The sequence below is a fragment of the Python bivittatus genome, unplaced genomic scaffold, assembly GCF_059951505.1.
Source record: "Python bivittatus isolate LINGU-HERP-01145 unplaced genomic scaffold, Pbiv_v1 ctg000030_np1212, whole genome shotgun sequence".
Classification (NCBI taxonomy): Eukaryota; Metazoa; Chordata; class Lepidosauria; order Squamata; family Pythonidae; genus Python; species Python bivittatus.
In genome coordinates, this window is record NW_028277031.1 from 1,497,443 (window position 1) to 1,521,794 (window position 24,352).

General features: G+C 50.8%; 1 protein-coding gene across 2 annotated transcripts in view; it reads right to left on the reverse strand.

Moving 5' to 3' along the window:
- PRKCB (protein kinase C beta) overlaps positions 1–23,519 on the reverse strand; it is a 189,151-nt gene extending 165,632 nt beyond the window's left edge. Inside the window, exons 1-2 of one of the 2 annotated variants that reach the window (XM_088152166.1) lie at positions 23,194–23,519; positions 20,898–20,929 (exon numbers count right to left, since the gene is read on the reverse strand). In XM_088152166.1, the coding sequence (XP_088008292.1) occupies positions 20,898–20,929; positions 23,194–23,387 (226 nt within the window). In that variant the 5' untranslated portion in view covers positions 23,388–23,519. The remainder of the gene's footprint in view (positions 1–20,897; positions 20,930–23,193) is intronic. The other variant, XM_088152161.1, reaches the window with a different exon arrangement.
- Positions 23,520–24,352: the final 833 nt, after the last annotated feature.

Sequence of the window (24,352 nt, forward strand, 5' to 3'; positions counted from 1 at the left end):
GCATAGCTGCAGTGACTGAGCCCAAAGAGATGTAAGCAAATGGGCTCTGTCTTCTGCTGAGGCACTTGATCAGGGCGGCATCTGGAATGCATCAGGGAGCCTTTGCAGTGAGACATAAAAGAAAAGCCCCTGGAACCAATGATAACAGCCACAGCTCCCACTTGCAAGCATGTTTCTGGCTGCCCTCAGGCAGGAGCTTAGCTGTCTCTGAGTAGCCCCAAAGCTTGGAGAATCTGCTGGAGGTCGGACAGAGTCTAGATCAGTGTTCTCAACCTCTCCAACTTTAAGATGAGTGGACTTCAACTCCCAGAATTCCCCAGCCAGCATCAATGAGCGGACCTCCATTCTGGGAGTGAAGTCCACTCATCTTAAAGTTGGAGAGGTTGAGAAACCCTAGCCTAGATAACCAAGCCAGGGAAGAGGGGAAACAAGGGGAGGACCAAACTGACTATGACTGAAGCTTAATTAAATCAGTGGTTACGGATGAACTCCACTGAGAGCGCCGGATGGGGATGATGGGAGTTATAGAGGCTCCTGGATCGGGAAGGCTGCTGAAGGTGAACCGATAGTGGAATGCAACATAAAACAAATTTCTTTGTTGAAAACAAGTAGAAAGGCATAAATGGAATAGAGGAGAGCTGTGGAAAATGGCTTTTAGGCAAGGGGGAATTGATGGCCCATGAAGTAAAACACAACCGATCCAGAAACTTCAGGTCCAAATTCAATTAGAACATGGTTGCGAAAGAGTTCCACACAGGAGGAGAAATGCATCAGGAAAATCTGGAGAGCGGCTTGGCCATCGATCCTCCTTGCATCTCTCAGCTTTGCCGTTTCATTATTTATTGTTATTTGACAAAGCACCAAATGTCGCTTTAACGTACCTTTTCGTGATTCTGCTGCAAATCTTGGGCAGCAGACTGCTGGCATATAAGAGAGCTGTTCCTTTTCCTCTCGAGTTCTTGAGCGTGAAAATGAAACAGCGCTGCAGAGTTCCCGACGGGAACATTCCTGGTTTGTCCAAACGGTTTAACCTTTCGGAGGGAAGGGGCAAGGATCTACCCCAGCTTTCATCGGTTTCCCACCTCAGCCTGGTAGGACATTGTGCCATCAGTTCTCAGAAGTCGTAGTCTGAGGGGGCTGCAAGCCTCCCCCCACCGCAGAGCTTCGTGTTACCCATTCCACTCTAAAGGGCGTTTTACGTACATTAAATGCAGGATGAGCAATAGCTGGCTCCATTTAAACATCTCCAGGGCAAGGACCAGTCCCTCTGTGGGGCTTTGTCTCTGACGGCTGATTGGGATACGTGCATGTTACTGTTTACATGACAAGCATATATGAACCTGCCCTGAAAACTAAACATGTTCATACAACATAGCCACCCAACCTCCCACAGATCTACCGTATTTGCTCAATGAGCTAAACTTGGTTGGTTTCAGTTTTACTTATAAATTTGGTTGTTTCTTATATGACTTAGTGTGCTATCCAAACCTAGCTCTTTGGGCTACTAATATATTGTACAAACCCAGAATATGAGTTAATTCAGCAACCAAGTTCGGTGTGCTGTGTAAATGCAGCCTTTGAATCATTTTCACAAGGTGTAAGTGCTGGGCACTTGCTTAACAGTAAAGAGAACGAAAACACATTGGCTCAAGGACCTTTTTTCTGGGCTACACAGCTCACTGGAGCTTTATCTTGGCATGTCTGTGAAGTACCTTCACATCAAACCATTGTATCATTTGCTTGTCTTGGTATAGCATGCTGTATGACCACAGGAACTATGTCTTGCTGACCCAGCTTTAGGTGTGTCATGTGAATGACACCCCCCCGCCCTGCTTGTTACAAATGGCAGAATCAGAGCAAGCAAACCCAGCATTTATTATCCCCAGTAAATCAGTTCTCTTTTGGCTATTCCTTCAATTGCTGCAGGTTCTGACATAACCACTCTGTGCCACCTTGGGGGGCGGGGGGGGGGTCCTCGCAGCACTGCTCAGACAGACCAGATTCTTTCTCTGGGCAGGCCCGAGGCCAAGCACAGCAGGTCCAGTTCATTACTGGAGATCCGCAGAAAGCCATCTGAAAGAATTGGCCGAGTCCACGCTGAAGGCTAAGCCAAGATTACAGGCACTCCTGGATTGTGTTGAAGGACCCTGGGTGCAGTCAAGTCAGTCCCACGTCGCCCTTCTCTGCTAGCAAATCTGCTGAACAACCCAGCCAGGAGGAGGGAGCCCGGAGCGTCTGCATGTTGCGGGGTGGCCTGTGGGCTGGGGCGGTGCGCTCCCCACCCCTGGCTTGGCAAAGTGCCCGCAGGGGGATGCCGCTCGGCAGAAAGCGAAGCCTTCGTGTTCGTGTTTTGGGGAGGGAGAGCGCGGCGCCTGTGTGCCCCAGCCCAGCACTGGTTCGCGATAACATCCTGTCTGACCACCCCAAGTCACCGTGGCTGGAGCCCCGCTGAAATAAATAGGAGCCCTGAATCCCTCATGTGGGGGGGGGGGCGCGCTGTCCTCCCCGTGATCTGGCAGCCAGCCAAAAGAATCCCCCTCCGTGCAATCAAGATGCCTCTTCCTCACTCCCTCGCAGGGGGTCACGGCGCCTTAACGTTTCTTCTCTTTGCGTAATGCTAGCTATTTTTTTCCCTTCCTTTCTAAGGCCCCTCAGCGATTAGTCGGTGCAAACAACACAGGCCCCCAACTCGGTTCCAGCAGCCCGGGGGAAAGCGGGGTGGACGCCTCCTCCAAGGCCCGGCTGAGGGCACAGGCGGCCTTGCCTTTTCCCTCTCGTAAACAAATGCGTACGCACACCCACACATTGCGCACACATTCACAAGAGGACGCCGCAGACATCATAGCCAGAGACTTCTTCAGCCAAACTCTGAGCCGCGCTCAGTCACCAATAAATTTCCATGTCGTGTTTTTTTAAATAAAACGCAGGCGCAAAAATGTTGATGGATTGCAGAGGGGCTTTCACGCTCCCACACTATATACTGAAAACTGCTGAGATGCCTAAGTCAGTGGAAATATCCACCACAGCCTGTTGCAAAACCTTCACACAGACTGGAAAGAAATTATTTAAAGGCGCTTGGAACCCGGCCTGTCCCTCCGTCGGCCTGCCGATCAACAGGATAGCTCTCTAAAGGAGACTGGAAGAATTCCTGAAGTTCGGCTCTCCCCGCTTTCCCTAATTTGCCACGGAGGGCTGAAAAGACGTTCTGCCAAGCCCCTCGGCACATGACTGGACAAGCGGGGCCAAATGCAATGTGGGAGGAAAGCCAAGTCAAGTAGGGGACCGGGGTGCATCAGGCACCTCAAGATTTTCCCGGGGCTTCCCGGCAGGAGGGGCCGTTGGGCAGCAGTTGGGCACGGCGGTGACTGTTCCACCCGAAGCCCCTCCCTCCCACCCAGTCACGTGACCCAAAAACCCACAGATGTCACATAAGGGGGGGCAGAAAAATCCCCCCCCCACTGCCTGATTCCTCATTGCAGGGAAGACAGCGCAGGCAGCTTCCACAGCGACTCTCCGCCGAAACCCGCTTCAAATCCCAGAGGGACGAGGGTCCCGGGGAAGGGCCAACCCACCCCGGGGGCCCCTGGAGCCTCCCGCAGTGGAATGAATACTTCACTCCTCGCACCAGCAGGGTTCACGTGGCCGCAGGTGCTCTGGAATGCACCACGCCGCTCACCGCAGGATCAGCCGGCTGGAGGGCTCCGGGGGTCTGGCGAGTCCGACCCCCGCCCAGCGCAGGAATCCTCTACTGCGGCACCCCCGACCCCCTCTGCGCATCCGGCAGGATCGCCTGTTTTCCTGGGGCAGCTACGAATTGATGAGGGAGGAGGGAGGAGGGAGACAGGGGAGGGAGCAGACGGGAAGGAGGGGGCCCGAAGACCGGGTTTTGGCTCAGCAGACAGCCCACCCAGACTGCCCTCTCCCTCTCCGTCACCCCCAGCAACCTCAAACAGCAGCCCACAGCCAGATGTTTTATTTACAACAGAGGCGCCCAGTCAGAGGTACCTCCAAATACGTGAAGTGCTGTTTGGACACCCCTAAGGTTTGAGGGTACCTCTGACTGGGCTTGGACTGGACTGGACTGGATAATTAAAGGCTCACGGGGTAAAGGTGAGGCACCATGAAAAACTTATGGAATAGCCTTTCATCCATATTGAATTGATTCACTGTAACTTAAGTAAGTTGATTCCAGTTCAAGTCTGGTCCTAGTCCTACCCACACACCCTGATTTCTTCTGTCCAGGTCCTGGTCTGCTCTCAGAGGCCAAGGGCAGCTCCTGGTCCAAAACTGGGCAAGGTGAGTGCAGGGAGCAAAGCCGCTGCATCCGTGTTCTGGGGACGATGGAAAGGCTGAAGAACCTGCCTCGGAATGAGCCTCTTCTCCGGCAACACAACCAGGACTCCTGTCCGCCTCTTCCTCCTCAAGCAGGAAATGATCCCAGGATCAAGGTCTATTTTTTAAAAGCCATTTCTCCGATTGCTAAGGATGGGAATAAAGTCTTTTCTGCCTGGGATCCAAGGCTCAGACTAAACCTTAGACTCAGACTCACATGAAGCACTTCTTCTCCTATTAAAGAAGATCAGCCTGGGAAGATGAAATTCAGGGTACGTGACTTGGGGGGGGGGCTTCACATTTTCCCCATTCTTTTCCAATCAAGATCACCTTCCAGATTTAAAGACAAGAGAGAAAAGGGACTGCGGGCAACTTTGAGCTGAAAGGGAAAAGGTGAAGATGAGCCTGTTCTCTCTCCTCTTCCTTTCTTCGACTACCAAATGCAGCCTCTCGAATCTGCTTTTCATTTTTTAAAAAATGCAAGGAGAACATTACATTTAGTGAGGCTTTAAAAAGACAGAACTTCCCAACCTTCCTATTTACAGGAGACAGTCACCACCTCCCCTCCTCTCCCCTCCCCTCCCCTCCCCTTCCTTGAAAGAAATTTCTGAAAAAGAAAGAAGGAGGGAGAGACCCAAGAGCCAGACGGAGCTCAGAGTCAGTTTACCTCTGGCGCTACACTCAGCATCTCCAAGGGAGGAAAAAGAGCACCAAGTCTGTTTCCACTCTTGCATTATTGAAAGCACCCTGCCCCATTCACATATCAAGGATATCTGACGTAAGATTGAGCCATCTGGCTTGGAAAGCAGTGAGCTCCCTTGCATAAAAAGGCAGACAAAAGGAGCCAGTTTTCACACAAAGTGTGGCTGGCTCTGTTTGGCACCATACTTCTGGTGGAACCAAACCCTCTTCTCCACAATCAAAAGCAATACCGCCCTGGTTGGCTTAACAGTGACTAAACCACAGCTGATTGGATTCACCCAACATGCTAAAACAAACGAAACCATATTATTGTGATGTGTGACCCCCGACACTGTCTCAGATGAGATCCTGATGGCAGAGGGCAAGCGTGAGCCATAGGTTCCATCCCTGGCATACCCTGAAGAAAGCTTGTTCTTGGCAGGGTCACGCCAAGTTTCCCTCAAGTCAAGCTTGAACCGTGGTGGCTTCACAAACAATCCATGCTGTTTTCTTGACAAAAGGCAAGAAGCTGTTGGCCATCGGCCCCGGGAGGGCAGCAGTCAAAGTCAATATGACGATCACCTTGCTTGTAACAATTTCCCAATCTATGTTTAAGTTAAGAAAAACTGCCAACTTTTGGTACTGCTGGGGCTTCTTGGAATTTGCTTCTCTGGCTCTTTGAAGAAAAAGGACCTTCCTGAAATTTCGCTTCCCCCTGTGCAGAAAAGCCAGAGCCAGTTGCATCTCTGGCTCCCTTGCCTCCACACCCACATGCACAAGGAAAAGCAACTTTGAGCTTTAGAAAACCTGGAGAAGGAAGGACGCTGCATCCCTGCTCTGTGTTCATCCTTTGCTCCTCCCAGCCCACTTCCCACAAAGGCTTTTTAGGGGAAATCAAGGCACACAGCTACATGGACTATTGAAGTTTGGGATGTGGTCTCCAAAAACTGCCAATGAATTACTGCACCCTCAGGCTTAGCACAAGAGCAGTAGGAGCCTAGAGTTACAGCTCCACAGTTAACAACAACTCTGCCCCCCAGATCATGAAAAGTCACCAGCAACCGTAGATTTGGTGAGGTGATTCCAGGTTAGACTACCTAATATTCACATGCAGGGATTCAAACGGAGCAAAGTCTTGCCACCCGGGTGTCACAAAAAGCTTGGAGAAAACAAAATTGCAGAGAAATTCCTATACGCTCAGATCTTTTGAAGTGGACATGTCTGGAACATCCAAGAGTAGCCAAGTGGACCTGCGCTTGGAGAATGTTTGCATGGAGTTTCTGTTTCTGTTACTGCCCCTTTCTCTTCTCAAAGTCCAAAGCTTGAGTTCCTTTGCCTCTTGGTCATTCTGTTCAGCCATTCCATCAGCACAGTGTTAAAGCAATACACACAAGGGAGAACGGCGCCTGAACCCCACTTCCAAACTGCACAGCCATAAAAACTTCCAACTTCCCTTTGCTCAGCAAGGGGGTCTGCAGTGGATCAGTGAAGCTCTTTGTGTAATACAGACAAGACCAAAGTAAAACAGACCATTCTTCTGGCATTCCCACAAATGCAAGGAGAAGCCCCTCCAGACCATGCCCTACAACTGAGGAAGACTGGGGCCAGGTCTGACCTCAACAGTCACCCACTTTTCAGGTTTCTTTGTCCTGCTCAGACATAAGGCTTCGCCCTCATGGTGGTGGCCTCTCCCAGTTCTTCAGCATGAGCTTGCTAGCTTAAAGTCCCAGCTAATTCCCTCCTTCTACTGTCACTTTTCTGACATGCCATCAGCTGGATTTCTGTGGTTTTCATGAGTTGTGTTCATACAGCAGGCTTAGCATTTGCATTCACAGAGCACAACTTTGCTTAGCTTTCCTTTGTTTGGTTGCTTAACAAGTTGTCCCAACCAGGGGGCTTGATTAGTTTACAATTCAATAGATTGTACAAAATGAAAAAATAGCTCAGTCAGTAACCAATTTCAATGTGCCATGTGGAATGCAGTTGCTAGGTCTTAGGTTCAACCGCCCTTCGTAACAGGCTCCCTTGAGGAGGATAAGGCCTTGGGATAGGGGTGCCAGTGGGAGGGGGCTCCCTCCATGGGCCTCTTCTCCTGCCATCTCATTCCCACCTGCGAGCTGAGCACATCCTGGGCTTGTGAAACAGCTCCAACCAACCTCTTTGTGCAACCTTGTAATCCTGAGGTCCATCAGCACAGCCCCCATGAGCTGCCAAGGGGAGTCTGCCCAAGACCCACGTCCCATCCTTGCCTGAGGAAGGACTCTTCCTCCCCAACACAAAGCAGCCACAGGAGGAGTGAGGAGAGGCCTGACAGTCTATCCCTCACCCACCCATCGCAGAGCATCTGCCATGCCGCTTCTTCTTTTGGCCAAGGAGGACTATTCTGGGGCATCGTAAGTGGTCCAGCTCGTTCAAGGCCCTGGCAGCTCTGCTGGACCAGACTTCTTTAGAAAAAGAAGCTGCTGGAAGTACACTAGGGAGAAAGTGTTTCTTAGGACCCCGTTTGGGAACGGGCAGTCAGTACCCTCTGCTCTGATAATAGCTCCAAATCCAGACCGGAATGAAGTTCGCACTTCCCACTGACCTCCTATAAAGCAGAAGCTTCACAACCACCGCTCACATTTTCCCCTCTTTTCACTTTTTTCCAGTGGGTAACCCCAGGACAGGGACACTCCTCCCGTACATCATTTTTAGGGCAGCAAATTGATCATGGTGGGTTGTTTTCGTTTCACAGAAATTGCCTGAAGATAAACTCTGATTCTCTCCAGGCACAGATTAGGACATCAGAGAGGAGAGAGAAAAGGGGAAAGTATCAAGGTGCTATTTTTAAAATGTCTCCTCCAGGAGGACATAATGCTAGGACAGGCCAGATGCCTGTGGTCAAAAATATCACCTTTCTGAAGACTCTAGACAAATTTAGTCCCAGTATAAAATATGAGTAAGATATAAAGGAGTTCTATAAAACATAAGCCCCCCTCCATGCTCTTCTGTTGCAACAGACTTTCAGAGACTTTCTAGATTAGCTCTCTCCATTCTTTCCAGTGTTTTATTGTTTTATTTGGTAAATTTACATAGCCGCCCATCTCACATATGTGACTCTGAACAGTGTAAAAAACACAAAAAACAATGCAAAAAAATAACCAAAAACATTTTAAAAACATTTAAAAAACATTAAAAACAATAAAAACCATTAAAAAAACCATAATCTGTGGGAGAGCACATTCAGTTTCCCTAGTAATACAGCCACTTGGTTTAATGTTCTTAGGTTTAAATCAGAATCTTGCTTTGATGGTATCTACCCAGTGTGTTCTTTGCCAGCCTCTTGAAGAAAAGCTCAAAACATAAATGCCAGGATTTTATAGCTCTTATGCCCAAATGGGAGTTCTTTTACAAAAAGGCCTTCTTTCTAACACAGCAGTGCCTGACATGGCCACAGCTGGTTCTAAGAGTGAGACTGCAAAGGAGTCCTCTTCAGCCCCACTTGGGCGTTTCCTGAATCCAAAGCCAGCGCGCTCATCAGCCCGGGTCTCAAGGCAGAAGAGACCGTTGCTGGAGCTGGTGCTGAGCCCGGGGGAGGCGGGGGCGTGAGACGGAAGCGCCCCCTCCTGCGACACCCTCTGCGCCATCCGAGCAGCCACAGAAGGATCAAAATGTAATTCTCCCTTGCAAACGCCACTGTCAAATATGTGCCAGCTATTCTAATACATCAATATTTGACATCCAGTGATACATTTTACACTCAGTAGGGATTTTGGTCTTGAAGGAATAGCAATAAAGAATAAAAGCAAGATGGGCTTGGGAGTTTCACACATAATGCCCTGTCAAGCCTCAAATGACTTAGTCGCTAAAGTTCAAAGAACCCACATTTCAGAGTTGGTTGCAAAATTTCACATTTGGAATTTGAAAAGAAGCATCTAAGTTTGCGTTCGTGTGGCAGACTGAGGGCCTCGGTGCCTCTAAAGCCCATCTTCCACGCGCCCACATGGCAGGGCCTTCAGCTGTAGCAAAAGCTCCCATTCAACTCCCAGTATTTCAAAGGCCTGGTAAAGCATTTTGAAAAAGGGACCTTTTTTGCTGTCTTTAAGGGGGTGGGAGGGTGAAGCCTGTCCCTGTTTCTTTATTGTGGTGGGAGGGCAAAGTGTGCGCCGGGTGGGGCAGATGGCCAAAGCCAGCGATGCCGCGGGGCAGCAGAGCAGCTCTCGAGCAGGACCCTCCCAAGCCTGCCAGGCACCGCTTGCAGATCTCCAGCAACAGAAGCCCTCTGCTCTTGCTACTGGCACCATGGGTTGGGGGGAGGGGGGAGGTGCCTGAGCAACAATGGGTAGAAAAAGCAAAAATCCCATTTTTAAGGTGAACATTTATGTAACTGTACAGAGTTGGATTAAAATATTTGTTCTCCTCCCCTGCGAGTGTTGCTTTTGACCCAAGAAAGAAAATTGGATATCATTCAGCACAGCCGAGTTATTTGAAATGAGTCAATGTGTCTAGAATGGAAGAGAGAGAGCAATGCACAAAAGTGGATGCCTCCCACTCAAAGCATGGGTGACAGAAGGGCAGAAGAGCTGCCAGTTCATGGGCTTGTGCCCAAATTAGTCACATCAAATTACAGGAAGCTCTGCAGTCAATCAGATGCGGTTACTACTTTATTATCTGATGTAACTGAAAGTCAAAGTCAATTCAGAGTGAAGGCTGTGCAGAATACATCTCAAGAAGTCACCATCATTTCCTTAAAGGAATCAAGGGGGGTATTTCAATTCATCCAAAACTGCGTATGTGCCCACTTTCTCAACTGACATTATTTACTAATATTTATCTGAAAGTCAATTCAGAGTGAAGGCTGTGCAAAATACACTTCAGTCAGTCACCAACATTTCCTTAAAGGGCAAGAATTGAGGGGAGAATTTCAATTCATCCAAAGCTGCATATTGCTTTGGCACAGACACACCCTTTCTCTCTAATGTTGTGGGTAATTCTGTAGTCCTCCTTGATGGAATTCAAAGCACCTTGTGCTCAGATCATCTTCTGGGTCAAGGAGGAAGCCTGCACACCACAGCACAGCTAAGCTCCTGAGTCTAGGCCAGGGTTCCTCAACCTTGGTGACCTGAAGATGTGTGGACTTCAACTTTCATGGCTGGTTGGGGAATTCTGGGAGTTGAAGTCCACACATCTTCAAGTCGCCACGGTTGAGGAACCTGGTCTAGGCTGCAGTGCCCTACTTGCAATTGCCCAGGGCCCAGGGAAAAAGGTGGAGAAAAGGGGGCAGCCCAAAGAGAGCCCGGGGACACATTGGACCATCCCTACTGCTGAGTTCAGTGGTGCCTTCATGATAACAAAATGGCTTTCCAGCCTGAGTCTACACTTATAAAATCTTCATGGGGAAATTCTGCTCAGTGCTTGCTAATGTTCTGGGAAACTGAGTATTAATACCAACCAGAAACATACAAGGGGCAGTTCCCCAAGCAAATTATTGTAACTCTGAACATTTTAAAAGCTTTAAAAAGGCTTTAAACATTTAAAGTAAGACATCTGGGAGCACCATGAAAACTAATAGATCTATTGTGGATAGCATATAGTAGCATCTGCCACACGGTGTATTTTAACTGCACTCCTTTAAGGGGCAATGCTGCTCTTCCTCTGAGGATACAGTTTTTTTTCAAAAGTGCAGCAGGTCCAAGTGATCAACAGCGATTCAATGCAGGGAAGGAAAGAAGCAACAGGCTGACCCATTTGCAACGAGGGCCAAGTTTGGAAGGTTTCTAAGTTTCTAAAAACAGCTCAAATGAAGGAGCTACAGGAGAATTTGTCTCCTAAATGATAAGCTTGTTGCAGTCTGCTTGATGCAACCAGAAGGGCCAAGTCATCTCATCCCATCCCATCCCATCCCATCCCATCCCATCCCATCCCATGGAAAACGATGCTAATACGCTAGAACTTGGATCTGACCTACTCTCTCAAAAGAATAAACCTTCCTTCTTTGAAGGAGACATGTCTCCATACACACATACAGTAACTTCTTCAGTTGCTGTGGTAGAATATCTAACAGACCCTGGGAAGGTGGAGGAAGGAACAGGGCTGTTCCAAAAGAGACACATCAGCCCAGGGGAGGGAGGAAGAGACTCAGAGGAATTCTGCCTTAATGTCGCTAGGTCTAAGTTGATCTGGATAACTGTCTGAGCAGGCTTTCGAGATCCTATTGCATGACCCTCCTAGCAATAAAGATCTTTCCAGAAATCCAGCTGGTTCTTATTTCCTGAGCCTGCCCATCTTGCAGGAGTTGACACCATCCACTGATGCCCATTTGCTCCAACTTTGCTTTTGCCATTCCCAGTCCTAAGCCAGAATTTGTGATGGGCTTACAAAACTTGGCTTGTTTGGACACAACACAAAGTAACTGTGGTTGGGCATATCCAGTCTGTGTTACTTGTTTCTCCATTGATGTGAGGAGAAACCAAAACAGAGAAATGAACCCACCACATGTAGATGAAATGGAGCTTGTTAAATGCACAATGAGATTTAATAAGCCAAGATTTCGGTGCCACTGGCTACAATACCAAGCATTTTCATGTGTGATACTAAATCAAACTTTTTAACTACACTTTGTTCAATAAGTCATCGGGCAGGTTTCCACATCATGCTAAGCCAAAGCCATAAAACCATGGTACAGCTTGTGATGTGCAAATCAAATCAATGTCTTTGATATCAGGAAAAAAAAATCTGATTTTCCCCCTTTCTTTCAATTCATTCAAGGAATCTGACTTAAACTCCAGCTGCAAAGATTTCCACTGGTGGACTAGAAACCAGTTATGCTAAACATAAATGTACATTCTATAATGTTCAATCTCATTTGAAAAGCATAGCTGTATTACTGGTAGTCAATCTATAAACTTAACCAACCATGCCCTCCACCTTTTGTTAGTGTGCCCCACTTGTGGACTGCAGAAGAAAAGGGGTTTCATTTCAGATGGAAAAATGCCACAAACAGAATTATATCCCCGCAGCCCACTGGAAACTATGGGCCGCAGGGCAAGGAGCAGATCCGCCTTGCAAGCCAGCAGGGGCTTCCACAGGGGGCATCAAAAAGTCAAGATGGCGGCCCAACCGCATAATTGAAGTACTACCCCTTTTAACATTTGTGTGGCACGTGCACCCATGGTTGGAGGGGCTTTTAGGCCAGAAAAAAGCATTCAGAGGCTGCAGCCTGGAGTCCTCAGGCAGTCTACATCTGAATAAGCTGAACCATCCCTGACCCAGTCTAAACCAGCTTGCAACAGGTCTCCTAAAGCTACCAACAGGAGATCCTTCAGTCCAAATAGGAAAGAAGACAGTACCTGGGGGAGATGACCATGCTGTCCTTGAATTGGTGATGTCCGGGGAGAAGGAACTGAGAAGGGTCAGACCTGTATAAGGGGCTTCGGAAGAGTGGATTCTAATGAACTCTCAGGGAGGGCAAGTCGGGTCCAGTAAGGACAGGAAGTTCTATGAAACGAGACAGTGAAGGCAAAATGAAGAATGGGAAACGTCTAAAGAAGCCATGGCAGATACACAGAGAGACACATTCGGGAAATGAAGGAAAAAGCATAATCAAGGCGGTCTCCAGAAACTGTGGGAAAAGTGTTAGATTAAAGTTCAGAATGAGCTGAGGTTTGGGAGAGGCGCCGAAAGCAATAACAAGGGGGTCTCGAGTACGTCACAAACAAACCAAAAAGCCGAAAAGGTGTGGGAGCCCTGCAAGGAGAAAGTGTGGAATCGCAGCAGCATCGGCTGGTGGGTAGAGAGGGCAAGGTGGCCATTGCGGCTGGGTAATCAAAGCCCCGCATCTTTGTTAGGCGCATCACACGGCACTAAAGAGGGGCACGGCTCCAGTCATGCAGTTCTGACCACAATCTTGACTTTCTCAACACACACACACACACACACACACACACACAGGGATGCCCCTGGTGAATCCTGAATGGATAACAATGAGGAGGAAGAACTCCGTAACTCCTATTTTGCACCCACCTTCTCCCAGAAAAGAAACAGGTCCCTAGCTGGCCATTCTTAGGCCACTGAGGGAAGGAGAGAAGCGCAGCTCGGGAAAGACCAGGAAAGAGAGCGCTTAAACACATTCAGCTCTGCAAGGCCGGATGGATCCCATCCTCGGCTACCAAGAGAAGAGGCACTGCCGGACCACACTCAAGAATCTCTGAGAAACAGGGAGGGGAGGCTAATACTTGCGATGGAAGAGGAAAGGTTCAGGAAAAGCTAGGCAGACGTGAGCAGCGGCTGAAACGAATGGGATGGAACTGAGCAGCGAGAAATGTGACGGTGAAATCTGGATAGGAAAAATATAAGGCAAGTCTGGGATGGGAGCGAGCTGGTTTGGCAGTAGTCCACGTGAAAGGGGTCTGGGTGTCCTTGCCCAGCACAAGTTAAACGTGAGCCAACAACGTGATGCAGCTGCTAAAGAGGCATATGCTATGCTGGGGGCCTCTGGGGCCTTCCCATCAAAAGGGAAGTCTGGCCTTGGGAAGAAAGGCTTGAAGGTTGGACACCATCCCACCCCTATTTTGGCCCATGCTTGAAGGAAGATCAGCACTGTGTAACTGCAGTGACCCCAAACTCACTGGAGAGAGCCACGGGCTTACTGCGGGACGCACACGGCAAGCAATGAGCGATGCTCGGATATTGCAGAACGTGGGTGGGGCCAGGTGGCTCAGGAGCAGAGCCCACGGAGAGCGATAACTCAAACGCCGAGAGAGGTGAAATTAGGGCAGCTGCGGCTTTTCGTGTCAATTAATTAGGACACGCAAAGTGAGGTAGTTTCCAAGAGGCAATTGAGCTAACAGGTACAAGGGCCAACTACTGGCCCAGGTGCTTTAGGGAATCCTTGGCCATGGATTCCCTCTGGAATGAGGTTCCCCCAAGGTTCAAACGGCCCCACCCTACCGGTGTTTCGAAGGGTCTTGAAGCCATGGCTCTTTGCCTAGGTCTTTGGCGAGGGTGACGGAAGCCCACTTTTCTTCTTTGCTCTGATCTGTTTCAGTCATTTCTGCCATCTTTATTCTTTGTTGTTGTTTTTAAATGTTTTTAACGATTTGTAAATAGCCCAGAGTTGCTGGGAGTCAGGTGGCATATACATTTTGATGATGATGATGGTGGTGATATGACAGCACCAACCTCAGATAAAGCCAAAGCCTGAATTTATTGGCTGGGTTCCCACAACAAACTGCAGCCAAAGTGCTAGGGGACCCCAGCCAAGGTCTTGGCAAGTTGGGTGAAGTAAGCCATCGCTTTAACCCTGATTCATTTGTTTGGGCAGAACCTGTTGAATGAACCCAGGCACTGCTGGCACTCAGCTGAGCACCCTGGACCTAACTGTGATGTCCCCTCAGTCCCAAGAAACAGCAGAGCAGCTGTCCTCTTCCTGCCCATGGAGCTGTGCTACATGAAAAATCCTGCCTCATTCATGGTGGGCGGGAGAGGATCTTGCCAAAGAGAACTGTTTGGGTGGATTTCCTCCCCCCCTGGAAACCAACTGTGTCAAAAACTGAACACGTTGCATATTAGCAAAGATATGGCTGTCAAACTGCCAAGACCCAACAAAATGAGCATTCGGAGAACTAACTAGCTAGTAGACTAGGTTCATTGAGGATTTCTTTTAGCCTCACATCAGGATCTGGTGCTTTTCAGGACAATTAATTAAGATGTTAGAAAAGGAATGACACATCGCTTAAGTCTAAATAGCTACTCAACCTCTATCCCAGGGGTCTCCCTGTAGTCTACGCCTGGCGCTCTGCACAAGAATTCACTTGAGCTACAGAACAGAGGAAGAAAGAGTTGTAATGGCAAGATCCTCAGATCATGTGTCTCCTCCTCTTAGGCAGCCTATGGGGTCCTCATGACTTGTAGCGACCAGGACAAGCCTTGGGTCTCGCAAAGGCTGCCGCAAAGACAGACTTTGGGCTTTGGATGAATGGCTTTCCTACTCTCCACAGAATCTCACTGCCCAAATCCAGTTCAAGAACCCACATGCTGTCTTCCATACACCTCAGTACTCTGTGGCCTGTGGCTGACCCTGATCCTGGAATGCTAGTCATTTTCCATGGTGATCTGCCATCGTTCCATCCAAGATTGGCCTCAGTCTGGCTGGGACTTTCAGTTTGGCTCCTCAGTGACTCAGTTATCTCCACAAGAACAGAAACTCCCTGGACCCGAGACATAGCTCAGATCATCACTTATTTTGGCTGTAACTTTAGACTCTGGTTATGACACCACTGTGCTACATACTTGTAGAGGGTTATGCCAGTTTGGCTCTTGTGTGTTTCTCCAAGGACCTCTCAGAATTAAGTGCTGTGAGTTCTCCACCAGAGAGCCTTAGTTCCCCTTGCAGTTCCAAGAAAGAAGAAATAGCCCAAAGGCTGCACGGTCCCACTCACTTCCTCCTCCTCTGTAAAAAACTGATCACCTTCCTCTATTAAGGAAAATTACCACGAATGCTTAGATCCCAGTCTTGGAGAGAGATCAGAGTGGATCTCTGCAGTAGAGGAGGAAAGCACTGTTCAATTGCAGTTCTTTCTTGGAACGGCAAAAGCTCCCTTCTTGCCTACTATCCCAACGCTGCTCGTTTCAGGGGAGAGGTTGATCTCCCATCCTGCTGAGGAACATACCAGAGGACCTTCCTTCAGGACGAGAAGTCAGAGCTCTCTTCTTGGGTTCACAGCCCACAACTGACACTGAGGCAAGCACAGGACGCCCATGATCTTCACAATGGCTAGTTTTATGAATCATAATAAACCAAACGGAGGCATATTTGCTTTTGGTTTAGTATTTTGTGTGAACCCAGCCACTGTAGCTTCTAAACTATGACTAATGGTTTCTTATTATATGTGAATGGTGGCATCAGCAAACTACAGCTGAATGTGATGTATAAACCCAGCCAACACATCTGGCCTGGAAGATGGAAGGCACATGAAAACATGTCCCCTCTTCCAAGAATATGCCTGTCTTTCCTGTGCAAGAGGTCTGCCTCCCTCCCATCTCTGCAGCCAGCAGGCAGGAATAATAATTTGGCAACCTAGAGGGCCCGTATCTCCTCTGTTAACCACAGCTTTCAGCACAAACTTCCACATCCTGGCTAGGTTCACAAAACATATTAAGCCAGGTCAGGAGAAGATCTAGCAGATGCATTCACGCAGCATACCAAGCTTGGCTATTTTTAACTTTAGTTAGTCTTGTTACTGTTTAGCACGTTGTGTTAACCCAGCTTATCTGGTTACTGCATAGCTCAGTGTATGGTATGAACCTTAAAAATGGATATGACAGTACCCAGGTTAAGCATCTGTGAAGAGAGCCGTTGTTTCTCCGCAAACCCATTAGAGTACACCTTCCCTTGCTAAACTTTGACCTACAAGCCCACTTATTGCTGCCGAAAAATGCCCTGATCGACCCTCACCCTCAAATCAAGCACGCCTTGGTGCACACCCACCCTGCAGCCTTAACACAGTAGCTCTAAAATGTGGATTTAAGTGCCTTGACTTATCCTGAAAAGAGACCAAGGAACTGACAGTTGGAAAGACATGTATGATTTGCTCACCCAAACAAGGGAAAAACAGTTTTAAAGTAAGAAATAGTCCAGAGGCAGAGAATGTGTTCAGGATCAGGAGGCAATGATTGGTTGAATCACTGCTGTGACGTCATGGGATGCATACGAGATTCTGAACAGGCAATGAAAAGCCGCCACCAGCCCAACCTTCTGCCTCGGTCAGTTTAATGGCCAAGGAATGGGCAGGAAGTTCTCAGGCGCACAGAAGCTTCTACTACAGGGCACAGCAGAGCAGCTGAAAAAAAGGGAACTGAGGAAGACCCGCAACAGAGAAGCACCGTGATGTGCCCATACATGTGAAGAGTCTGGCGCTTTGTCTGGGTTTCGCTGTTCTAAGCATCTACAGAAAAAGAAAAGACGCCTCAGCGAAGAAGCCGGCAGCAACATGCTTTAGTTTCAGATCAATGCCTAATTGAATGCCTATCAATTTTAGTTTATGGCAGATCATGAATGCTCCACAACCTCTGGCCAAAGGAATGTTAAGAAAGAAAGACATCTGGAACCCCGTGAGCCCCGATTTCCCATCACTGGTAACCTCTGGGATTGTGCTAGCACTGAAATGGCCCCCAAGAAGTTCAGGGCTTGGGAATTCCCTGTCCTGTGAGCGTTGAGGTCAAACAGCAGAGGAACGCCCCAGTGAGAGACACCTGGAGTGTAGAGTCAACATGGCTTCTAAGTCCTGCTGTCCCCAAAGTACCTTCTACCTCTTCCAGAGAAAACCACTGGAAAGAAAGAAAACTGGGGGAGGGAGGCCCAGAGCCACATGGCCTCCCCCCACCACCATCCCAACAGCAAAAATGTTCCCTGCCCCCCACCCCAATCGAGACATCTGGGAGGCAGATCCTGAGAGATGCCAAGGAGGAGGTCTGCCCCAGGAAGGTTTCCCACCCCAGAACCCCTCCCAGTCTCCCTCCTAAGAGCGTGCTGGAGAGCCCTGCTTAAAGCTGCAGAGGTGGGGGGAAGCAGGTTTCTAAGCCGGGGTACAGGGCCCAAAGGAGCGTCAAGAGTTGTCACGGGCCTGGAACTAAACCTCCATGTTCTGAGGTGGCAGCACAAAGACTATGGAGATACAAAAACTGGAGAGGGTTGTTTTATTTTGCGGCCTTGGGATAAGCATCCCAAACGCTGGAAACCAGGTCTGATCTCTATTTTTAACATTCCGAGTTCCAGGGCCATCAGATCCTTAGGGAGCACCTCAAGCATTATCTTTTTACATTGCAAATCCCAAAGGTGCGACCAAGAGCTTCATCTGTGATTATTTTTTTCTACCCTCCTAATAAGTACTGCCATGTCCTCCAAGCCTGCAGCCCTGCTCTTTATGAAGCAAAGGCGCTCTTGAGGTGCACGTTCGATGCACAGCGCCAGCCCACCCACTGCTGTCCATCAGAAACTGCTCCTACCAAGACAGGCCATGACCCCCCGGGGTCTCTTCCCACCGACTCTCTCTCTGAGGCTGGTTCAGGGTGGACCTGCTGGCCAAACACGGTCTGAATGGGAGATGCTGTGGACCCTCTTCTGCGCTGCAAACGGGCCCAGGCCTTCACGTGCCGCATTTTTCATAAGAGGGCCTGACTCAATGGGTTGGCAGAATAAGGAGAGGAGCGGCCTTGTCAAAAGAGGGACTCCCCCTGGCCTGCTGGAGACAGTCAACTGCTAGAGGCAAAGGCAAGATCCCATCTGACTGTGTGCGCGTGCGCACATACACACACCTGCACGCTCACACACACACAGAGAGCTACCAGCCAGAGGTGAATAGAACCTTACTTTGACACCACGGCAGAAAATGCAGCATTTGGGACCACTCTCACTTGTACCCTGAGACAAATGATTATTTGGGGAGGGGGGAGGGAGAGCAGACCAGGCAGCACAAAAAATCTCCACCGCTATAGGCTGTTACATCTGCCTGCTGCCCCCCCCCCCGCATCAGGCTTCTGAACAGCTGCTCATTCCGCCTCAAGGCAGGACTGGAGAGAGAAGGTGGCTTAGCTGGAGAAAAACAGGAGAGGCAGGAGAGAACTGCCAGGTAGGAAGGATATGCCTGACCCCTCAGCACCCTCCTGACCTTCCCATCCGCCCCCCCCCCCCCCCGTTTCCCCAGGATCTTACACAGGACTAGGCGCAGTGCCTATTTACTCCCACCACATGTTTAACTTTTGGATCTGTCTGCCCAAATGGGAATTTTGACAGCAAGAAAGTAGAAAATGGTTCCCCTTTGTTCTTTCTTTCTACTCCAAAGCCACCCACAACCCGTCTTCCACTCTCGCTGATGGGGCTAGATAATCAAATTCATTCAAAACAGGAATGCGCTAAATTAGGGTTGGAAGAGGCAGTGCTAACTTTCCTGTTAATAAAATGGGCACGTAACTAATGTGAGAATACATGTCAGACTTGCAGAATCCGTTCCGTTCTTAAGATGACTCGATCCCTTTTCCTCTCAAGCATCCTCAGAATTCAGCTCCATCCATGTAATGACCCTTTCAAGTCCTTGAGGACTGCATGAAATCTAGCTACTTAGCACTTTGAAGAAACTCAGTTTTGTGCACACATCTGTTAAATGCTTTGGCCGCATTAATGTAGCTTGGGCAATACAATCTGAACCCCATTAGCATGAAAAGCACCTGAGGAGGAGCTCCTGACAGGAAAGGCACCATGATGTTTACTATCCAACTGCAACAGCATTCCAGTTTCCTTCATCCTGCAAGTAAAGGGATCCTAGAAATGAAAGTCTTCTGTAAAGTACCAATCCTGCATTTATGGTCTCCTTCAAGGAACTCCGTGAAATGGCTACAGCACCAACTCACGTGCTACGACACTAACCACTGTGCTTTCTTTGACCTGTTGCATTTCATTCAGTCCATCATGGATAGTATTTCCTTGGGTAAATACAGGGAGAGAAGGCTTACAAGTCAAAAAGATGATGTCTGAACCCGCCACAATGTTCCTGGGAATTTCACAGATCACAAAGAACCCACGTCATACGAAATCTCGCTCCTTTCACCACTTGCACAAGAAAAACTGGGGGAAACCCTTCCACCATTTTTCCCTCGACGGTATATTTTACCTCTGAGCCAAACAGCTTTCAGAACTGGCTAACCGGATAAAATATTCAAATTACAAACAAACAAATCAGAGCAGCTAAATAAATAAATAAATAAATAGCCTCAAAAGAAGTGAATAAGATTGCAAGTCTGTCCAGCATTTTATTAAAATGGGAGGAATCCTGTCATTTCATATCTGAAATGTGAACAAGATCTAAGATGGGTCCGTACTGCGTGATCCCAAGAGCGGACGCCTCAGGCAGGTGGCATCCTGTCCTGCACAGGAAAGCGCTGAGTTCTCCAGCAGAGCATCCACGTGGTGGCCAAACTAGCTAAAAGCCCAAAACGCCTTTCCGGCAAGGCAAACAATCCATTTCTTTTTCGACCCTCCATCTGGGCTCTCTCTCTCAAACTAGGGGAAACCATCCGTTGCTTCTTGAAAAAGCAATCCCGTCTGACAACAACTCCGTGGAGCAGTCTGCCTGCGCCCGCCCGCTGCCTCCCAGATGACTGACAGAAGAGAAAGGAAGCGGCAGGGGGGAGCATCTCAGTCGAGTCTCACATTAAGACAGCTTCCACTTCCCCTTCAGCTTCACCAGCCACCCCCACATCCTGGATGCTGACAGAGGGGCCGTCCATTGCTGCTCAGAGGCTAGGCAGCTGGGGGGAGGGGGCTGCCTTTCTGAGCTTCCTCCCTGCTCGTCGAGGCCCATCTGGGTGAAGGTGCTCCCTCTCTTCTCCCTCCTGAAAGGTCCCTCCCCGAGTGTGAGGGAGCAACTCAACAGGGCCTCTGCACTCATCCTGCAACAGGCCAAATCAAGAACGGGCAACAGGTTTGCCCCCGACCCCGAGACAAGACGAGTGCCAGTGCTACTTGCTGGGCTGCTGAGAGGGTAACTCACTTGGAGTCTCTTTGCGGTGCCATTCAGACTTTCCAAACGTGCCATCGGCCCAGAGGACCTCAATGTCTCGCCAGAGGATCCCGGCTGAACAAGCGAACCGGTTAACCCTGGAGAAGACCAAGGCGGCGGAGACACAGAAAGGCTTTCTCCGTGAGAGCTACAGCGGCTCTCGGCACATGGAGGGATGCAGGCTTCACTTCTGGAATCCCCCCTTTATTTTTAAAATGAGGGGAGCCTTTATGCCTAAGCAGAGGGCTGGGTTACTTCTGGGCCTGAGGCCTGCACGCAAACAGGCTCCTGGGCGAAGCCTTAGAGAGGCCCTGCAGATAAGACAACATGCATCTCGAGCTTGTAACTCACCTTGACACTGGAATCCTTGTTTTCCAAATCCCCTGCAAAGGAAGAAGGCACATAGCATTAGAACCCATCCATGTGCAAAGACGCCCCTCTTCACTGCACTTTCTGCGTCTCTGGTGAGTCCTTCCACCCCCAGCTCTCTAACGGGCTCAGCACAAGTCAGGAGCCAAAGAACACATTTCACTGAATGAGGAGAAAAGGGAAAGCAGGCGCAGAGGAAGAGAGAGAGCTTATAGGACTGGAGGAGAGGAAATGGCACTGAGTAGAATGGCCCAAGCGCAACTGCCGTGCTGGATGATGGGACCGTTCCCCAACCTGGTGCCCTGCAGCTGTGCTGGACTACAGCTGCATGGGTTCCACCCAGCACGGCTGCTGACCCAGCTGGCTGAGACTCATGGCAGTTGTAGTCCAGCAGTTTGGAAGGTACCCAGCTGGGGGAAGCTGGAAATGGACCCCAAGCAGGGTGGCCATTGCAGGGAAGAGGAACAGGGTGACATCCTTTGTTTCCTCCAGAGCAGGAACTGATGGGAGACAGATCTTAGGCAACTCTGGGACTGCAAAGACACCTGTTGTAGGCCCCATCCCGTTATCTTGCGGACAAGGAGGAACTTAGAGGACTTCAGCTTGGTCCAGCATGGCACTGCTTATCTTTTAAACCAACATTTGGGTGCTGGATCACTGATCATGGCTTACATATCCTGTACTGGCCAAGAAATCCTGTGCTGAATTTCTGCTCTGCTTATTTATTACATGCTGTGGAGACCCCCCGCTAAAAGGAAAAAAGGAGTCGTTTTCACATTTCCTTATTTCCCAAATTGCAGGAGAAGCTAAGGGAATTCTGCGCAGGGTTAAAGAACAGATGTTCTTACTATGTTTATCTCTTGCATCTAATGACACAAAAATTTATCTCCCTCCCCGCTCCTGCCCCCCACATGGAGCTTTCTCCAATGGGTAGGATCCCTGTTCTGTCTGGGGGCTGCTGTCTCTGCAGGTCCCAAAGATCAGCACGGCACTCATCTCCCCATACATGATCTGGGGGCAATCCTCACCACCTCCAGGAAGGCAGGTGAAAATAATCCCTTGCATCCTGCAGGGCAAGGGACAGAGTGAGGTAAGACCATGTCTGGCTAATTCCTGGGGATGAATGGAGAGGGGCAACATTCACAACATTGGTTAGTTTCTGGCAGGTACAGCAATATGTGAGAAGGTCCCTGTTGTAGGGTTGGTGGCAAATCCTGAACCAAGCGAAATACAGTGGGAGAAAGACCCCCTTTGCACACCAGGAAGGGGCACTGCAGTGGGGAGGCAAGAAAGGGAGGCGATCAGTTCTCAGCTTCTGGGCACACAGTAAAGGGAAGGGAGGCCACAGGGAGTGGAGAGACACTTGGTGTGGATGCTTGTGGTGTCCATACTGATGGGGAAGCTGACCCCGTGGGTGGGAGTGTCCAGTCCTGAATTAGGCAGGCAATTCCCTCCCTGGCCTTCACCCAAGAGGCCTCTCTCCGAAGGGAGCAAAGCCCTCTGTGGGGGGAATCATGCATGGAGAGGGCCTTAGGGCCATTTCCCCACATGGAAGCAGTTAGGCTGGCGCAAGAGACTACAGGAGAATCAAATGGATCTGAGTTATGGGAATCCAACCATTGCTGTAACACATTGGGTGAACTTGGCCAACATGCTCAGCCACAAGGTGGTATGTTAGCTTGGCCATTGTATGTTATGGGAATGCAGCCATTCTGATTTACTCACCCAGGCCATGCGAAGCCTGGGACCCCTCCCTGATGCCTCGGAAAAAGTTGTAGGGGCACAGAAGTGGGGCATGCTGTAAACAGGAGGGTGCCCCCGTCCAGATCGAGCCCTCCCTTCAACCCAGCCAGCCCGCACAAGACAATGGAACATGCAGCCCGTCATGCTCGGAGGGCTCCAGATTGGGGAAAGCCTTGCCGGGCTAAGGCGGCAAATGGGGAAGGCAGGAAAGAGCTCGGGGAGGGGGCGATGGTGCGGAGGGGCCCAGACAGCTGGTTTCAGCAGCGGGCGGCGAGAGTCGCCCGCTCTCCCGTGCGGGGGGAGGGGGACCGCCGTGCCCCCCGGCGGGCAAGTGCCAAGCGCGCGTCGCACAGGCAGTGGACCAGGATGGGCACGGGGGGGGGCGCTGAGCCACGAGCCAAAGGCGACGGCAGGGAGGCTGGCGCTGAAGCCCGCCGGCCGCGGGGGCGCCGGAGGCGGGCGAGCCGAGAGCAGGGAGGGCGCTGGAGGCGGGGGCGAGCGGGCGAGGGTCCCCCCCCGAAGGCGGGCACCTCACCAGATGAAGTCGGTGCAGTGGCTGCAGAAGGTGGGCTGCTTGAAGAAGCGGGCGGTGAACTTGTGGTTCTTGACCTCGTGCACGTTCTTCTGGCGAAGGGCGCCTTTGCGGGCGAAGCGGACGTGGCCCTGCTCGCCCTCCGGTCCGGGGGGAGACAGGGGCGCCGCCGCCGCCACCGCCACTGGCTCGGCCATGCTGCTGCCGCCGCCGCCGCCGCCGCCGCCGCCGCCGCACGGATGCCGCCGAGCTGCCTCGCGCGGCCGCTGCTCCGCCTGCCGGTGCTGAAGCTGCGGCGCGCGACACCTCTGGCCGCCACTGGGCAGAGGCAGCGCCGAGCCTCTCGCGCCCGCTGCGCCGCGCCCCGCCCCGCCCCGCCCCGCCTACCCGCGCGGCGGCCCGCCCCCGAGCCGCCGCGCCGCGCCACGCCCCCCGCAGCATCTTCCGGCGCCCCTGCGCCTTCTGCCTGGGGCCGAGGGGCCCGGGGCCACGAGGGCCCCTGGAGACGGGCGCCTTTCCGCTCCTGGCACCCGCCGTGCGCGGGGAAGCGGGCTGCGCAGGAAGACGGAGCTTAGGCAGCAGCCCCGAAGCGAACGGGTGGGGGCCTGAGGAGAACGTCGGAGTTCAAGTGACCCCGGTGGGCTCTGCAGGAATGGAGCCGCCGGGGGCAGGAGAGCTCTGCACTGGGGGGCCCTCCCCTCCCCTCCCCTCCCCTCCCCCGCGGACGCCCTCGGGTTGCAGAAGCCGCGCGGGCGCAGGAGCCCCGTGTTGCTGCGGCAGAGGCGGCCGCTTTCGGTCTGGGTCTGGTTCCCACGCGGAGATTGCTTGTGCCCGTTCCTCCCGCTCGGCCCTTCAACCAAGCATTCATGGATGTTCGTGGAACGTCTGCTTAGAAAGACCACAGCTATAACACCCCTCTCTTTCTTTCCACGTACAGACGCAGGTTCAGTAAACATCTAGGACAAAGATGAGGAAGCGACACCCGCCCCCCGGAGCATTTCCCACTCCCATTTCCCAGTGGTGCACCCGTGTCCAGGCTCCCCTGACAATCTTTCTTCCCTTCCTGGCATTCAGCTGCGCTGGAGCAGAGACGGAACCGGGCTAAAGGATTTGCCACGTTTTCTGTGGGAAAGGCCTTCAGTGTTCCATCCGGCTCTCAGAA